At 39.1% G+C, this 19,331-nt stretch overlaps 1 protein-coding gene across 1 annotated transcript in view; it reads left to right on the forward strand.

The window, feature by feature from the left end:
* Positions 1–19,331, forward strand: part of SLC25A13 (solute carrier family 25 member 13) — a 173,162-nt gene that overhangs the window by 73,716 nt on the left and 80,115 nt on the right. Inside the window, exon 5 of the mRNA XM_090287211.1 lies at positions 9,992–10,131. Within this exon, the coding sequence (XP_090143337.1) occupies positions 9,992–10,131 (140 nt within the window). The remainder of the gene's footprint in view (positions 1–9,991; positions 10,132–19,331) is intronic.

Here is a 19,331-nt window from a genome sequence, read left to right on the forward strand (position 1 = left end):
TCTTATAATGTGTTATCTTGGTGAAAGAAACTTATTACCCTATAATAGATTTTATTTTATGTTATTTTGGGACCTGAGTATATGTTCTGAACCACATTTCAGTAGAATACTGAATGAGAACAGTGTGATTTTGCAAGTAAATGACCTCTATGTTGATAAGAGTTGTTGCATGCCTGGGTACTGCGTGTCCTGCCTGAGATCTAGAGGCTCTTCAGATGCTATTTCAGTTCATTAGGTCAAAAATCCGCTGTTTCCGAAAAGCTAAATACGGATTTGCACAATTGACCATAATGGCTTCAATTTTGCAAGATAGTTGTATCAGAGAGCACTTCCAGTTGGTGGGATAATTTGAGAATCGCCCATGCTTCATATGGCTAAAATATTGTACTTTTTGCTACTTCATCACTCCATTTTAAAAATAGGAAGTAAGGGGAAGGGAAGAAAAGCCTTTTGTTGAAGGTGGGAGAGTGTCAATTGGGGAGTAAATACAAATAACCATGTGAAGCTCCTCCTTAGTTAACTACTGCCTGAAGGTTAACCTTTCTTTAAAATACCAACTGTGTGGAGAGGCCGGATTGGGGGCTTCTACACGCGCGCACGCGTGTGTGTGTGTGTGTGTGTGTAAGATGAAGGGGGAGGAGAATTTGTGCCTGGGAAAGAAGGTGTGGAGAACAGAAAGCTAACAGCAAATCCTAAAACTTGGAGCACTGGGGAAATTTGGCTATTTTAAACTACCGCTCACTTAAAAATAGTCCAGTGATACCATTATTCTTTCAGTGTGAGAGAGAGATAAAAATACAGGTTTTCTAAATTGGAAAATTTGCTGTAATCTTGCTGCTAATGACTGATTTCTTCCAGCAGTTGCAAGGCAGTTTTGCTCTGATACGTCTGTAAAGGAAACAAAATCAAGAGCATACTGAAAGTTCTCAGAGAAAATTACAGTTTAGGTATATGTTGGAGGTGTATAGTTAGACATTTTAATTGAAATAAAAGTTTTATATTAATATGGTATCACTGTAGGTATACATTTGTAGTACCTCTCTGCTCTTGAAAGCATTTAATAGAGTTAAATGTATGTTAATGCTTTTGCAAGATCCATCTAAGGAAAATAGCATTAAGAAATTGGTTTTTTAAACAATATAGATATCATTCTTACTTTTAGAGAATGAATTAGGGTTCTTTGTACCGCTTTAAGCATTTCAAAGAGTTGGCGGTTTTTGGTTGTGTTCCTTTCTAGTGGTGAGGAAAGTTAACGGTAATTAACACAGCAGATGATTAAAGGGAAAGCCTACTCATCTGGGGAGTGACCAAGCCAGCTCTATGGCTCCAAACACCATTTTAACTGACCTAGTGTTGATATTATGAGAGACTGCTAATGATTTATTCTATTCATTTGAAAATAACATTTTCTACAGATAGACTGGCCCCTCTTGCTGTTGCTTTAGATAATGCATGTGACAGAAGATTAATATTGAATGCTAAATTCCTGCCAGCCTTTAACCTTTTCTGTAGTTGTTCACCAGCATTCACTACTATGCTTAAATAGTGTGTTGATCTTAAGGATGTATAGATCCATCAGAGTTAAGAATAGGAAGGATTCTTATCAAGAAAGCAGACCACAGGATCTCATTGTGATAGCATGGGCATGTGTTCATTGCACCAGTGGACTCGCTGACTCCATCTCAAATTCGCTGAATCAAAATCTTTGGGCCTGGGGCTTGGGAATGTGATTTGAACAAGCTCTCCAAGGGAACGCAGTTCACACTGCAACTGAACAGTGGCTGGTGTAGTTCATGGCTTTGTTGCCTGGATGTGGAAAACAGGCCCAGAGAGGGAAAGGTGACTGGTTTTGTAGGAATCACAACTTTGTCTACTTAGAAGGACAGTGTTCTTTTCTAGGATGACACATGACCTCATATCAGGGTAATTCCATCCCTCTCTACCTACAGAATCAGAAGAGTTTTAAATTAGCCCTAACTTTACATAACCAACACCGTCCATGACTTCCACATAATATCCAGTTCAGCTTGCCTCTGTGTGCGCTGTGTATCTGTGTATATGCTATTTTTTGAAAGATACTTTTCACCATTGTACCTACATGTTCAGAATAATAATAATAAAAAGTTTACAGGAGCCTATTGCGAACTCCATTTTAATGAGAAGGGCTGATTGTATGAGGTGCTTGTTCTGTACATACTTCTTTTTAATGGCACCCCATTTTCCCCCTAGAACTTCCTTGAGTGAGTCTGAATTATAGCCAGAATACTACTTTCCTCTTCAGACCCTTAACTGTGATTAATATAAAAAGGCACTTGTCAAAAGGGTTTGAAATGGCAGGCAACCTTGTTATTGGAGCATGTGGCAGTAGAGATAGGTCTGCATCCACTTACTCCATTATGTCATTTAACTTACGAATTCAGCAATTTGTCTTTTGCTCCCTGCTTAAAAGACGATGGCCGTGTGAGCTGTTGTTAACCATATCAGCAGGGTGGAATATTATTGCCCTTGGAGCGAAACCACAACTTTCCGCGAGGATTGAGCATGCACGTTGGGAAAAGCACCCCGGAGAAGCCGTTCAGAGATCAAGTGCAGCTTGTTCAGACACTCTCCCTTTGCCTCCATAGTGATTGCTTTCATTCGTTAGCAGAAACATCCTTTTGTGTTTATTGTATTAATGAAATTTTTAGGATCCATGAGAGAGATTATGGTTCAGTGTTTTAAATAATATAGCTTGATGAATCTTTTTTATTTTAATGGGAAACTCATTTCCATTGATTTGCAGCTTCAAAAAGTGAGTCTTTTGGAAATTAAAGTGCATTAATTTAGTTATTCTGTATGGAAACAGAAACGTAAAAAGTTAAAATTTGCATAAGTGAAGACCTTGATGATTTCAGATTACAGTGTGGTAGAGGTTAAGAATAAGAGCCCATAGAATTTGTAAAAACAAATTCAGTCTAACCACTTAATGGCATGTGCAAGTAATTTGCCAATTAAATATTTCTCATTATCTCAAAGATCTTCTGAGTAAAGAGTGGAGGTTCTTAATCTTTCTTAATTTCATACTTTCAGAAACATAATAGAAAATTACTTAGTTTTTGATCACTTTTTATTCAAAATGTTAATATATGAGCTAAGAAAAGGATGGATTTTAAATATTTGAGGAAAATTATTGCTTTTTGAGAAATGTATAAACTGATATTTCCAAATCACACTGTGCCTGATTCTTCTTTGTATCATTTGTAAATACTTGGCATCCAGAAAACATCTTTCATTATAATTTAGACTTTAGATTTTGGAATTTTACCATTTTAACAGTCACCTACTACGTTTAGAAACGTCGTGTTAGGCATCTTTAGCTCCAGAACAATCCTCTAAGATACATATTTTATTCCCATTTTACAGATTACGTAAAGTAAATAATGAGTCAGAGTAATTTATCTATTGCCACTTATTAATAAGAGGCAGAGCTGACAGTTTTTAAGAAGCAGCTTTATTGCACTCCTTTAAAGTATAATTCAGTGGTTTTTAGTACATTTGCAGATTTATGCAACCATTACCACCGTCTATTTTAGAACATTTTTATCACCCCCAAAAGAAATGGCATACCTTAGCAATTCTCACTCCCTCTTCCCATTTTTTCCGGTCCTGGGTAATCACTAATCCACTTTCTGTCTCTAATGGACTTGCCTATTCTGGACATTTCATATAAATGGAATCATACACTGTGTGATCTTTGTGACTGGCTTCTAAGCATAATGTTTTCAAGGTTCATCGACATTATAGCATGTAACAGTACCATATTCCTTTTTATTGATGAATAATATCACATTGTTACATATAATATCACATTTTGTTTAGCCATCCTTCAGTTAACAGACATTTGGGTTGTTTCCACTTTTTGGCTATGAACATTTGTGAAGCTTTCATGTGGACATATGTTTTCATTTCTCTTGGATATGTACCTAGGAGTGGAATTGCTGGGACATATGGTAACTATGTTTAACTTTTTGAAGAACTGCCAAACTTCCAAGGTAACTGCATCATTTTACATCCCCACCAGTGGTGTATAGGGGTTTCAGTTTTTTTCACATCCTCACCCACACTTGTTAGTAGTGGAGGTGAAGTGGTATCTCATTGTGATTTTGATTTACATTTCCTCAATGTAATGATATCAAGCATCTTGTGATTGGATATTTGTATGTCTTTTTTTGGAGAAATATCTACTTAAATCTTTGCCCATTTTTAAAATTGGGTGATTTTTTTTTTTTAATTGAGTTGTGAGAGTTCTTGGTATGTTCCAGAGTTCTCTATCAGATAATATGATTTGCAATTTTTTTCTCCCATCCTGTAGTCTGTTTTTTTTTTTTTTTTTTTTTTTTTTTTGTCACTTTGCAGATGGTATCCTTTGGAGTACAAAAGTTTTAAAATATGAAGTCCAATTTACCTGTTATTTTCTTCTGTTGCTTGTGTTTTTGGTGTCCTATCTAAGAAACCATTTCCTAATCAGGAGTCACAAAGATTTTTGCCTATGTTTTTCTTTAAGAGCATCACTGTTTAAGCTCTTCTATTTAGGCCTTTGCTCCATTTTGAGTTAGTTTTTTTATATGGCGTAAGGCAGAGTTCTAACTTTTTTCTTTGGCACATGGATATCCAGATGTCTTTCCCTGTTGTATTGCCTTGTCAGCCTTGTTGCAAATCAATTGACCAAAAAGGTAAGGGCTTACTTCTTGACTCCCAGGTTTGTTGCATTTGTCTATATGTCTGTCTTTATGCCAGTACCACAGTCTTGATTATGGTAGCTTTGTAGTAAACTTGAAATGCAACTTTGTCCTTCTTTTTCAAGATCGTGTTAGCTCTTCTGGGTCCCTTGAATTTTCACATGAATTTTAGGATTAGCTTGTCAATTTCTGCAAAGAAGCCAGCTGGAATTTTGATAAGGGTTTATACTGAACCTGTAGGTCACTTTGGGGAGTATTGCCATCTAAACAATATTAAGTTTTCCAATCTATGAACATGAAATGTCTTTCTATTTATTTAGGACTTCATTAATTTCTTTTAACCATGTTTTATAATTTTTAGAGTATAGGTTTGGCATGGCTTTGTTAAATTTATCCCTAAGTATGTTTTTCTTTGTGAGGCTGTTTTAAATGGAATTGTTATCTTATTTTCATTTTTTAGTTTCCTTTTTTTTAGTGTATGGAAGGAAATTAATTGATTTTTAAATATTGATCTTATATCCTTCAATCTTGCAGGGCTCATTTATAGTTTTTTAGTGGATTCCTTAGTACTTTCTATATGCAAGATCATGTCATCTGCAACCCAGATTTTAAAAATCACCATCTTTTCTGCTACAGTCATACTCTGTAGCCTGGGAAATTTATTAACTTAGAGGAAATTAGTTGACTTTGAGGTTATATAAACAATTGCCACCTTGTAATTGTCTTTTTGTGATCTGAAAAGAAAAATACAGCAGACTTGTAAGCTTGAAACATTTGTAGAGAAAGTAAAGTCCCACAAATAAATTCAGAATATCCTTGAGCTTATTTGGTGAAGTCTTGCTTTAAATATCATCACCATTACTTGGTATGTTGTGGGAACTATAGGCCTTCCAAACATAATTTGTTTGGCGTGGACTGAAATAACAATGACTATACTTTAAGAGATAAGTGTTCTAATTTGTTTTTACTTTCAGGAGAATCGGGTGAGCTATGAAAAATATGACTTTAAATATCCAAAATATATATCTGGTGCTTCATTCATATTCCAGTGCTAATTCAGTTTTACTTCTTTGCCTTTATGACCTCAGAGTGAGGGTAAGATTTTAAAGCCTTGTATTTCAGGTGAGGAGAGACCGTCTTCTCTTTTTTTTTTTTAAGTTAGTGATAAATCTGCCAAGTAATCTTTCTTTGAAAGCTGTCAGCTGGTGAGTTATAGTTATAGTACATTGAACTAAGTAAGTAACCAAAAAGCCTAAAGCATTTTGGGTTTCCCCTTTTCTCTCAGGGACTACAAGTGAGGTTTGGAAAGTCAGGGAATGGTAAAGTTTCAGTGACAACACGGCCCTAAGGTTAACTCCTGGACTTTTTCATGGTGAAGCTCATGGAATTTCCCATGGAAGCCACAGTACAGAACAGAATTTGAAAATCACCTTGGTTTTTAGTTTCTGATTTCCGAGTCCCATGACAACCTTATCTTCACCATCAAAGTAGCATCAGGTGCATGGGGTTTAAAAATAATATTATTTGCTGATAGCAAGTGATGCCAACATCTGTAACTGCTGGAAGCAGGATATGGCACGTCTCAGTGACCCCAGGTGACGTTGGCCCAAAGCATTGATTGGACACTCAATTCATTTCAAATGAAATGAGCCCTTCCTTACTCTGTTTTTCTCCACTGGGAAACTCCTTCACAGATCCATCTGAATAAATCTTTGACAACCTTCACGATCCACATCAAGTTTTATCTTCTCCAAGAAGCCTTTCTCCCCGACCCTGTAGGTGCGTCCCCCCTACATTCTATTTCCTCACCCTGAGGAACTTCTGCCATTGGGCCCTCAGTGCAGTGTACTGTTTGGATCTGCTGTTCAGTTATTTCACATGGACTAGATTTGATTACAGCCCCTTGTCTTCTGTAACCTTCCACTTCGGCAGGGCCTGGGCCTCAGTGCTCATAAGCAGTGCTACTGAGCAGCTGACACCTAGGTGAGGACTGGCGTTCTTACAATTACCCCTATGTTAGAACAGCTGACGCCTGGTAATGGGGCCCCATTCCAGCGTCAGGTGGTGTGTCAGCCCTCCCACTCCAGGGAGCACTAGCCACATAGGCCGTGAGGGGAACATCATCCACTGGATTGTACCACGTGGCAGCCCTGCGTGTCCTCTTGCATCTGCAAGTGGCCTGTGTTCACACATGACCACCTCGCATTGGCTGCTGGAGGATCTTTCCTGCCTCCTTCCTTTTAGTGAATTTTTGTCTGTTTTAATGGGAAGTTTAAACACTAGTAAGGAGTGAATGTAATCCTTCCATAATTCTTTAGGACAGTGTTTTTCAGAATGAGGTCCCTTGTATTAGGAAACCTTGGGGCACTGGTTAAAACGCAAATTCTCAGCCCCTCAGTAGACTCAAATGAGCCCAGGAGTGGGGCCAGAGGCTTTTGTGAGCAAGACTTATGATTCACTAAAACTTTAGGAACTAGCTGTTGAAATAACTTCTCAGAAAGGTGGAAACTCCAGTACCTGAAAGGGCTAATGCCATAGTCCTTAACCTGCCATAGTATTGTGATATTAAATCTTTTCTGATTCATTTAAATTCAGCCACTGCTTAGTGAGTAGTTGCTTTATGCCCTCCACGGTGAGGCCACAGTGAGAGAACCCGGTGTGAAAAAATACAGCTTTTGCTTTCAGGGTGCCAATAATCTAGGTGGAAAGAAAAGATATACAGTAAATATGTGTAGTCATACACATATCTGCATATATATGCATACTAAAGAGAGATATCTTTTTCAAAAACAGATTATTACAATAGTACAGGTCAATAGGGTTGACAGTTTTTAGAGTTGAGATGAATCTTAGGGATCACATATTGCTCTCTAGTGTGACTGGATTTCATTACTTCAGGCTGGCATTTGCACAAGAGGCAAGCTCTATAGTGCAGTGGAAGAGGCTCTAGACTTAGGGTTCGAAGTTCACAGTTTTGAATTCAAGTCAGAACTCTAGTAAGTCATAAATGTTAGTTCCTTTAATTATAGGAAAAGTAAGATTGTTGGTTAGGGTGAGGCACATTTTAAATTCATTCACTAATTTTTGAGTAACTTAAATTTATTTCTATATATCTACAGATTAGACCATATAAGTATTTAAGATGTATAATAAATGCCTTAGCTTTATGTGCCAATATTTGGTTAATAACCTCTGTTATTTTCTATAGGACATTAAAGGAGAGGTAAAGTAAAAGAAGGACCTCATTTTTGACAGCTATCCTATGATTATTACATTAAAACCTTATTTCATCAGAGTGTTTGACAGGAATATTTATTTCAGCAGAATGCAGAAAAATGGCCAGAAAGCCATTTTTTGTTTGTATATTATTACTATAGTGTAAAATTTTATGTCTAGTGTAAAAACATGTGCTTTTGTCCTTTGATCACATCTTGGTCATTTTAACATCAATTCTCATTAGATAATTTATTAGTCCAGAATAGAGGATTGTGAGAGTCTCCCTAAGTCTCTCTTGGGCATGCATTGTATAGAGCTATAGAAATTGGGAACTGAGAAGGAGCTACATGTTATCTAGGTTAATATTTATTTTTACCACTGAAGACTTACACATATAGTAGCCGTGAGAACAATAACCTAAGTGATTTGAATTTTAGTTCAGTGATTTCTACTCAGGGGTTCTAGAGTCAAAGGAGACTTGTGGACCTTCTTCAGTTCATTTCATTGAGGACCACCCCTCAAATCTCCCTAGATCTGTGGGAGTCTTTCCTTTTCTTTTTATTCTTTAAATCCTAATTCTTGATTCACTTCATTTTTCTTATATCCTGTCTCTCTCCCTTTTTCCCCACTACAAGTAGAGAAGACAGAATAAATCCAAAGAAATTGAAGGCTGCCCTTTAAAACTTCTGTTTTACGTTGGGGCCAGCCTGAGGTTCTCTGCCACCTTTTATAAAGTTTATGCCTGGCATAATTCTGATTTTTACTACCTTCTCTGCGCAAACACACCCAACCTTATGCTGATGGTGGCACTACTGTTTCTTCATGGCAAGACTTTGAAAATTTCTGGAAACTTTAAAATCATGGAATAAAATCTTGTGGGTGTAATGGGTGTGGAAATAGGAAATTTGGGGGAAATAGTGGAAACATGTGCCAAAGTTTTTGGCATCCTTTAGAGGACTAAAGAACTTCGTTCTTTTTTATTATTTTAAGTAGACACAGAGTTTTTTTAAAAATAGTATCAGGCACAATTTGCTAATAAAAATAAGCAGGTTTAGTAGCTATATTTAATGTTGTGAAGGCTAGGACAAATTTTATTAATATAATAATAACTTGTATTCCCTATGCCCTTCAAACACACACATTTTGGGGGAGGAGGAGACTAGTAAATAAAAACATGAAGCTTTAGAAAGTAAGGTTTTTCATATTGTTGTTTTCTCTGTCAGTCCTCTTATAGCTTTGTAGTAGAAACTAAAAAGAGGTGAAGAATCCATAATAGCATATTTTGATAGCCCATCTTAACATGGGATAATTTGGGCCATTTGAGAACTTCCGTCAAGCTAAACGTAAACCGTATAAAGTTAAAGAATTGGGCTGCTGGCTTTTCTTCCCACCACCATTGTCTTCAAGAGTGGCTTGATAAATAGTGGAAATTTCTAAAGCTCCAGTAGGGTCTTAGGGCTGCTGAATATGTGCTTTAAGATTTATCTGACTTCCAGATCCTCAAGAAAAGCTTTCAATAACTCAATAAAGGACTATATTTAAGATTTGTGTAGTATCATGTGTGTTTCCGTATGTACAGGGCTGGGCAAAAGTAGGTTTACAGTTGTGAGTACATGAAACAGTTTATTCTTGCATAGTATTTATTAATATTATATTGTTTGTATTACAACTGTAAACCTACTTTTGCCCACTCCTGTATATGTTTCCTGCTACTAGAGATTGAATTATATTACTCATGCCTAGAAAATAATATTTGTTGAAACAAAACATGAGATTATGATATTAGGTATATAGCTTATTACTTTGGTTTCCTACTGCCTTTTAGGGGTGTGTGTGTCTCTTTTCCCCCTTCATTTGGTGGGATTATTAATTTTGATATCTTAACTGATTCTCTGAGGATTCTGACTTTTATTTCTGCCATGGTTTTATAATCCGTGTGTGTTTTTTAGGTTGAGTTAACTTTTTATAAGAAGAAAGTAGCACTGTCCATTTAATTGATTTGATAAGGTAGAACCTGATGGGCTTTGTTTCAATCACCCTTTCTTTTCTCTTTTCAGAGGACGTTAAGCAAGTTTTTGGACAAACCACAATTCATCAACGTATTCCATTTAACTGGGATTCAGAATTTGTGCAACTACATTTTGGAAAAGAACGAAAGAGACACCTGACATATGCGGAATTCACTCAGTTTTTGCTGGTGGGTCTGGCTCTTGACAAGAGTATATAAGTAAAACTAGGATCCTGATTTACCTCAAACTCTAACCCTGGGCCAAATCATCCCATTGAAAGTATTTCTCTATATTAGGGTGTAAAAACCGTAGGACTTAAATGGGCTGCTACAGGTGGTGTAGAACCCCTTTATGTTTAAAGGGAATACACATCGACATCCCAGGAAGTCAAATGATTTGCTTTAAAGTCATGTAAGTGAGGAGAGGGGCAAAATTGGAACTTGAACTCTTGGCTGATGCCTAGTTCCACCACTATTTACCAAGATTTTGTTTCGCCTGAGATATGGATAGATGTCATCACCAGCGTCTAGCAGTCGTATCATTTCATCTGAGACCTTTCATAAACAAGGCACGGGGTCTGGAACTTGGCTGCATATTCGAGTTAACTGGTGAACTTTAAAAACTTGTTGCTTAGGTCCCACTTCTAGAGATTAGATTTGATTTGATTTGGGGGTTGGGGGGAGGGGCAAACAGCCCAGACATTAGGATATTTAAAGCTTCTTAGGTGCTTCTAATATGCCACCAAGCTTGAGAATCACTGTTGAAAAGACGCTTGCTGCACATGTCAAGGGTTAAAACTATGGGAGTTGTTGACATTTCCGGGATGTACCTGTTGCAATCACTCCTGCCTTTCTCCGAGCTCCCCCAACCCCTTGTGATCATCTCCCTGGACCACTGATGATGCGAATGGAAGAGCAGTAAGGAAATATGATTACAGTTAAATTTTCCTCTGAAGTGTAATTTTTAAAATGTCTTAACTGTGACATTAACATCAGCCGCCAGAGGTGAATATCTACATGATATCTGTATTCTAAACCACTCTTTCTTTTAGATTTTTAGGCGTTTGTTTTGCTTCTCTAACAATTAGATTTTATATTTTATTAAATGTAATATTTTAAAAAGAGTCTTTAAGGGGATTAGTTTTCTATGTTTATGAAATTCAGGGTCTTCAGGAAAAATTTGCCAGGGAAACTGCCTTCTGTTCTTTGTCACTAGTAATCTTGTAAGTGGGTGCCCTGGTGTCCCTGCTTCTCTTGGGTGCCTGAGACCTTGTCAGAGCCTTCCCGGAAGAGGTCGGAAACACAGATGTGCGGTGGAGGTGGAAGAGACAAGGTTCACACATGTACACTGGGTTGTGTACTCCTTCATCCAGCGTTTTGGGGCATTTATTCCTGGGCACCAGCATATGGAATAGGTTCACTTTAATAGGAGCTTCTCATTTTGACTTTTACTGGTATCATTATGATATATGAAATCGCCATGCTGTTTACTTTGCTTTTATTTTCCTGGCCTTTGGAAACTTAAAACAAGATGTCTTAAACCTGCTTTAGTAGTATTCTTTCAAAAACATGTTAATGTCTATGAATCCCCATGTGCAGATCTGTGTCAACATAAACCGACGTAAATAACTCAAGTGGAGAATGGAATTCAAGTTGAGTTTTTGCTATTGTTTATACAAGACATTGGCGCGCAGTAGGAGGCAGTGTTCATTTTGATGAGGTATAATTACAATAATGCTGTTGAGACAAATGCCTCAAATTAACTTTATGGAGTACAGCCTAATTAACTTTTGGTCTTAATGGGATGTTAGCAGTAGTGAGACTGATCACGTTTTCCTTTAAGCAAGTATCAATTACGCTAAATTGAGTCGGCTGTGTACCACTCACAGCGGCTTCTAGGCCTTTCTCTAGATGTAGAGAGGCCAGAGTCAAGGATTAGATGACTCAAGGATTACTGATTAGGTTTTCAGCTTCAGATTGTAGGGCATTCACTTGAATTTGACTCCATCCTATAATGGTAAATGGATCCATCCCACTGTGTTTTGCATGGCATGATTTTGACTTGGTAGCCCAAATGCAATGCTCAACTTTTATTAGATTAAAATGGTTATTATGGATAATTATTCCAGGTAGGGCCTTGCTTTTGTGTCCCACTCAGCCCAGATATAAAGGAATTAAGGGATATAACATGATAAATTTATATGGATGCCAGTGAAATGCCAGCTTTGATATCTACCAGTGGGTCACCCCACATACACATTGCCCCCAATTAAATGTTTTGTTTGCTTCCTTTGCACTCCTGTCTGAGTTCTGGGAACTTCTTACAGGTACATGTGAATGTAATCTTCTATGTTTCAGGCTCTTGCTTTGTCAGGCATGCACCTGCCCTTCTGGTCTAGGGCAGGGCTCAGAGACATGGGCACCGTCTCCCTGGCTGGCGCCAGGGTCATGAAAGCAGACACTTGGCTGCTTGAGACGTGAAAGAACTGCCACCATGCATGCTGCTACCTGTCACCTGCTGAGAAAGAGGTGCAGCCATAGAACAACTGAGAATTGCTTGTGGTTTCAGGGAGCCTGGGCAGTATGTAGAGACAGCACTGCTCCATCCCACTAAAGGTTCTAGAAGGTAGTTCAGGTCGGCTCCAGCCAACTGAAGCCTCAGATTCTTGTGTGGTACCTGTGCTGATGTATGTACCTGTGTTTGTGGTTGCTGGGCAGTGCCATTCTCTGCAAGGTCAGATTTTTTTCCCTCCCTTTCTTAAACATTTTACTTTGTCTAAGCAAGTGTGAGTTTGTCACAAGCCACCACGTGGCTCTGAGGACTTCACATGTTCATCTGTGCACACTCTGGGTATGCTGCCCACCCACTGAGATGGTGCTGGTCACAGGCATCACTTGTGTGCTGAGCTGGTATGTTGTTTTCTGTACTTTGGATATAAAATACATAAAGTGGTGGATAAAGTTGATATTCTTTGAGCTAAATTTGCCTTGTTTATACGTTACATCTAAATCATAGTGTTGAAATAAGCAAATCCTCCTTCCTAGAGTCTTAATCTTATTCTTAGGGAAGGTTTTCAGAAGAAAGTGGGCAGGCCATGGTCCTGTTACCCCATCATTAATACTTCTGCCTTCGCTGCTGTGGGATTCTTATGCCCAGTTCTATCATCTCTGCTTTACTGCAGAAGTGATGGCATGTGTGTGTGAACATGAATACAGTATGATATGTGGGTATGCATGTGTATTATAAATGTCCTATGAACTTTTCCATGTAACTCTCTCTCTCAGGTCCTAGAGGAAAGCTCTATTTATGGTGGCTAGTTGAATAATTCATTTTAACATACTGAAAACAGTATACTTAGAAAAGAATTTGGAGACATTTTTCTGTTTTATATCTGTTCATGAAAGGTATTAACACAAAATTCTCTACCCTGTTTGGCAATTTTTTTGTGTGCTGTGATTATCATTCACATGGAACGAACCACCCAAGTCCGCAAATGTTTCTGAGGATGCAGGATTTGCCATGAGCCTTACACGAAGGGCCAAGAGGTGCATAGATAGCAAGTTTTAAGGCTTTTCTAAAAGTCTAAGGGTTGTTCTTGAATGTTTCTGCCTGACAACTCCAAAGGAGCAACCACAAACAGGTATGAAATGTACACCCTATAGAGTTATTCTTTTGTGGTGTCAACCCTTGTAGCACATATAAACCCGAAACCACCATTTGGATTATGGTTAGAGCAGCCATCCAAAGTACAAACTCAAAGGGCAGAAACCGAGGATGTGTAGTTAACTGCCCCATTTTATAGGAGAGGAGATTGAGGCCATTCATTCATATTAGAATGCAAGTCATTTTGATTTGCACTTCCCTAATGGTTTATGATGCCAGGTGTCTCTCATGTACTTATTGGTCACTTGTATATCTTGTTTGGAGACATGTTTGTTCAGATGCATGACCTGTTTTTTATTGAGTGGACATTGTAGGCAACTGTGAGCACAAAGTGAAAGTCTTCAAACTTCTCTGCCAGATTATTCTGTAGAGTCAGTACTAAGAGTCATTCACAAAAAAAAAAAAAAAAAAAAAGTAAAAATCATAGCAATCTTTATGATTTACAAAGTGCTTTCACATATTCTGTTTCTGATCATAGCATTCCCCCAAACCCTGAGAGGTGATTATAATTATATCCTATTATATGCAAAAGAATAAACAGACTCTAGAGTAAAATTTTGCATTTACAGGTAGTTTTCTGGGGAAAATGCTCATGGCTTTCATTAGGTTACCAAAAGTGTACCCCCAAAAACTACAGAAGATCTGTTCTAGAGCTTAGCTTCTTCCATAAAAAGATCACAGACATGTGATGGATTTAAAAAATAAGATGCTGTTACCACTATAGTATACTGTCTCCAAGGCCAAGGCTGTGAAGGGTTCGTTTCTATTCCAGGAAGGGGCGGTACTTCTCAATGGGGATGTATAGTCATGTACTACTACAAATTGAACATTTCTGACCCCAACCCAATTAATTGCCAGATATCATCATTAAAAAGCCCTTAGTAGGGATATATATTACTGTTGTTTCCATTTACTTTTTGATAATGTTTTATAATCATAGGTATATATTATAATTTTAATATACTCTATATATAGGAATTTCTAGAGGATCCCGATCAGAATAGAAAAGTCTAGGATTGCTAGCCATTAACTAGAAAACTATTGCTATTAACTACCTCTCACACAGCATTTTTCAGCTTAGAAAGTCCTTTGACTTGTGTTTGTCCTCACCGTCACCTTTGGTGTCAAGTAGTTGCTGTTGTTTCTGTGTGAGAGGCGAGCACACAGAAGCTTGGAGAAGTTTTTCTGGATTTGTTTATGGTGAGACAGGTGGAACTGAAGTTGATTTTAGTTTTCCTAAGTCCCTAAGAGTGTTTTATCAAATGTTACGTAAAAATTTTCTGGAGTGATTATTTTAAAAAGCCGAGTTCTGGACCTATGTCCCCGCCAAGGGTCTGCTTCAGTAGGCCTTGTATGTATAGGACCTAAGAACTGCCTTTCAAACCAGCATCCATCTGTGAAGTTCCAGATGGCCCACACATTGGGAAACACTGGTCTGGACTATAAAACCCTGGCTGGGCAAAGCACAGAACCTGGTCTTCAGGCCTTCTCCCCAAGACTGATGGCGAGCACTGAGAGGCAAACATGATCAGATTTGTGTTTCAGAAAGATCACTCTGGCTATTGTGTGGAAAGTCATTTGGAAGGGGGTGTGACCTAGGAAAGGGGGACCAGTTAGTCCCTTCCAATCCAAGACAGAAGCAGCTATGGCCTGGGTTAGCTGGTAATGGTGATGAGCCGCAGTAAATGGGTTCAAGACAATTTAGAGGGATAGGCCTGACCAGGCTTGCTGGTAGGACGAAGTCAACAAGGATTTGCAGAACTCATGTTTGATTCCTAGGTTTTCGGCTTGGGCAAGTGGGAGGATGGTGGTGGTTTCCCGAGATGGGGGGCACAGGAGGAAGAGGAAGAGGGGGTGTTAATGAGGAGCTGTAGAGCAGTGCTTAATTTGTAATTGCCTTTCACACGTGTATTGCTGGATTGTTTCCACCTCCTCTCCTCAGCTTCTTGGACTCAGGATTATACTATAGGAGCCCTACCTATGGCCCCAACAGACCAGGGCACTTCTAAAGAACTCTGTTTTCCACTTCATGGAGCTAGGACATTTCTTCTGTTTCCAGAGGCCTTCTTCCTCTTGCTGTAGGGAGAGGAATCAGCAATGCTTTAAATTGGTGAAGAGCAGATTTTGAAGTTGGGGTTTCATTAGTTAGTCAAGAAACAGCAAAGCTGACTTGGGAGGGAATCAAGCTCGAAATTATCTGTAATATCTTCTCATCAACTAGTGCTTAAGGATGGTTGCCTGACCCATTGGAGAACCCTAATCACAAAGGTGGTGTGAGAGTTTACCATAACTATTCAGGTCTCCCTTCTGTCAGAAGAGGATGATGAAACCCAGAGAAGTGAATCAGAGTAGACAGAGCTCAGAATAGAGCCTGGGAATAGAGCTGTGTTTGGTGTTGCATACTGGCCATTCATGCTGGGAAGGATCCCCAGGACAACTCTGTTGGATGCCAACATATATTCCTGCTAATAATGCAGCTCTGTAGCTTCAGCTTCACTGGAGAGGACACTCCAGCGTCATCGCAAGATGTCGATTTAACACGGGAGGAGACAGATACCGTGTCACTCCCGAGTCGGACTGCACAGCCATTCTCGGCGGTGCAGATAGACTCTTAAGAAGCTACACCATCGTCTCTCGAGACGGACGGCTGCCGACGACGACGACGACGAATGCAGCTGAACAGGTTTGGTTCTTTTCCTAAAGTCAAATTGACCATTATTTTGGCTTCTGGGTCAGCACGGCCTACAGATCAGCCCAAATCTTTTCTGTGTAAAATGAACATTTTGAATGTTCAGGTTCTGAGCCCTAGAGAGTAGAGCTCTGGTGCTGGTGGCTGCCACATGTCCCTCCAGAGTCACTGCTCCTAGTCAGCTGTGGTCTGGATTTTATAGTCACCATCACTCATGGTTTACTACTATATTTGTCATGGCATCCCGGAATAAGGCAAAACTTGCAACACACAAAGCTGTACATGTTAAAAAATAAATTGTTCCTCATCACCATCAATCAAAACAAAACATAACAATCAACATTGAATTCTCAAGCTTTAGAACTGACAGAACATTTTGGGTGTTAACAAAAAACAATCCCCTGTAGTAGAACTTGCTGAAGCCACGACTATTTAAACAGGTTAATAAATGACTAGCAAGGTCCTTGCTTTGGATTGAGTAACTTGAGGCATTTGTGCCTCCCTGTTGTCTCCCATCTGTATTCATTAAAATATCTAGACTGTGGATCTTTAGTAGCCAGAGACCTTGATTATATTTGCATTTTTAACATGCGGGTCCTTTTTATGTCGATTTTAAGTCAGACCAGATGGGGCTTGCAATACAGCTTTGCTTCTGTTTCATCCATTCAGCATCATTTGAAGTTCCAAAGTGAAATAATGAGTAGAAGTGGCTAATGTTGTTCTCCCGCGGTCAGTTCTTTCAAGAGATGAGATTGTATTTTGTGTCCCAATGGAAGCCATTGCTCATTTGGCAGTGGGTGACCAGAGATGTGATGATATCCTCAGGGTCACTCAGAGAATTAGGTGCAGGACACTACATTGACCCTGCGTTTCCTGCCCTTGGGGGAAAATGAAATCAGCGTTCATTGTGCTGCTGTGCCCTTGGCGTTGGTCAGCTGGCTGTTTTGTTGAACAGCCTGGTGTGCCGGCTTTTACAGTAACATCCTGGTGAAAAGATACGCTCCGTACGGCATCTCCCCAGCTGGTCCCCACTGTGAAGTTTAATATTAAATCAGAAGAGCAGGGATATTGACATGGAAAAGCTCTGTTCTTGGTTTCTGTCGAGGTCTTGCTTGCCTGCAGTGCCACATGCAACCTTGCTTCTAAAGACCCTTTTCATGAAAGGCCCCACCCAGCGAACTGAGGATGAAATTTCCTTGTGAACTGACTGCCTGGACGGAATGTAATGAGCACAGAAAGATGTTAAGAATTGGAACTACTTACCTCTCTGCCTATTCCTTTGCTAAGTTCCATTTTTATTGTTTAAAAATATGTGGATCTTTATTTTAACTAGAGTTTTACCCTTTGAATTAGCATAAGATAATGAAAATGAAGCAGGTACTTACATATTATTGTACAAGCTCTGATACTTGATGTAATATAGATTTTATTTGAAATAGGGCTAACCGTGATACCAGTTTTATAAACACACCTTCTTTATACATTTTTGTTCCTTGTTTTTGTAAATAATTACCTGCATTTTTCCAAGAATTCTTCTACTTCCACCGCTAAGAGGAAATTCTTTTGAATCATATTGTGATTGATAACTCTCTGCTTTTTTAAAAGTTTTCGGTTTTCTTTTAAATTTTAAAACTGTACAGAACACAAAAATGCAAACTAGCCAGGGGTCTTTTTTGGTGTTCTTGGCTTTGTAATATAAGTCATCTGAATTTGCTGCTTGTTTTGAGGGTCTATTGGTCTATTTTCTTTTTCTTTTTCTTTTTTTTTTTTTTGTTCCTGGTAAATTGTTCTCAGGCTGAAGCACAAACTTGCATGTCTGAATAGAGGTGGAGAGAATTTTTGCATTCAAAATATACCTGCTTGAAAATTGGAGATTATTAAGGAAATGACAGGCCTGAAACTATTACAAGCGTGAATGTTAGACCTAAAGTGGGGTAACCCCTATATATGTTTATGCCTGTACAGCTAGCAATTTTGAAGAGTTTGATTTTTTTTTTCCTTCCCCCTACAGCAGTCTGAATGCGTGTGTGAAGTAGCTGGAAACTGTGGCAATAAAAGCCTATTCCGTTAATCATTATGCACTGGAATAGAGGGACAGAAACAGTTCACTGGCAGGTATTAAAGGAAAATTGGACGTCCTTTCCTGTGCTTGAGTGGACCTGCCTTAGCGATAGCTGTGCAGCTCCCTGCTTGGGGACTCTGGCCTCAGCTAAGGGGGAGTCCTTCCTCTTCAGTCCTCACTGTCTCCATCAGCAGCATTTGGCAAGCACCCCTTTGCCTGGCACTCGTGAGCGTTATTTACAGAGCTCTGCCATCTCCCCAGCTCTCCAGGAGTCCCACAGTGTCTCAGGCCCTCAACTTTACTGTCTGTACTCACTTATTTAGGGATCAGTGCCTTTTTTTGTTATCTGCCTGCTCTTTGTATGCACTGTGGGATGAGCTCATCTAGTTCTACAACTGTTACTTTTTTTCTTCTGGTTTTTGGTGGGCCTCCCCCAGAAAGGAGCAGGCAGGCCGGTAGGTGCCCTGAGACCGTGGCTCCAGAGCCAGACGGTTCGGGTGCAGATCCAGTGTCATCCTTAGCGTCGCGTGACCCGCGGCTGCTCTTTACCTCATTTTTCCAGCTGAGGAACGGAGGTGATGGTAGGGCCACCTTATAAGGAGGTCGAGAGGATTCAGAGATGAGTAAGAGAGCACAACAGTCCCCGGAGCATAGCAACACTAAGTAACAGTAAATGTTAGCCTTTCGGTTTTCTCCCGAAAATCCTGTTACCTGCATCGCCCAGATTTACATTTCTCCCTATCCCTCTAGCTTTCTTTCATGTGTAGCTTAACTTTTGTTGATAACTTAAACTCATCTCACTCTAAGTTTCTCCTTACGGTCTACTGCCCCATCGCTCTCCCCTCAAGTACTTTTATCTCCCCATCCTTCTCAGCGAGAATTCTTTGAGATATATGTTGCTCCATTCTTACATACAAGTCCTCACCAAAATTTTCCTCTAAATCTCTTTTCCAGTTATCCATTCAGATCTACTT

Source organism: Furipterus horrens, unplaced genomic scaffold (assembly GCF_987537825.1).
Source record: "Furipterus horrens unplaced genomic scaffold, mFurHor1.1.pri manual_scaffold_9, whole genome shotgun sequence".
Lineage (NCBI taxonomy): Eukaryota > Metazoa > Chordata > Mammalia > Chiroptera > Furipteridae > Furipterus > Furipterus horrens.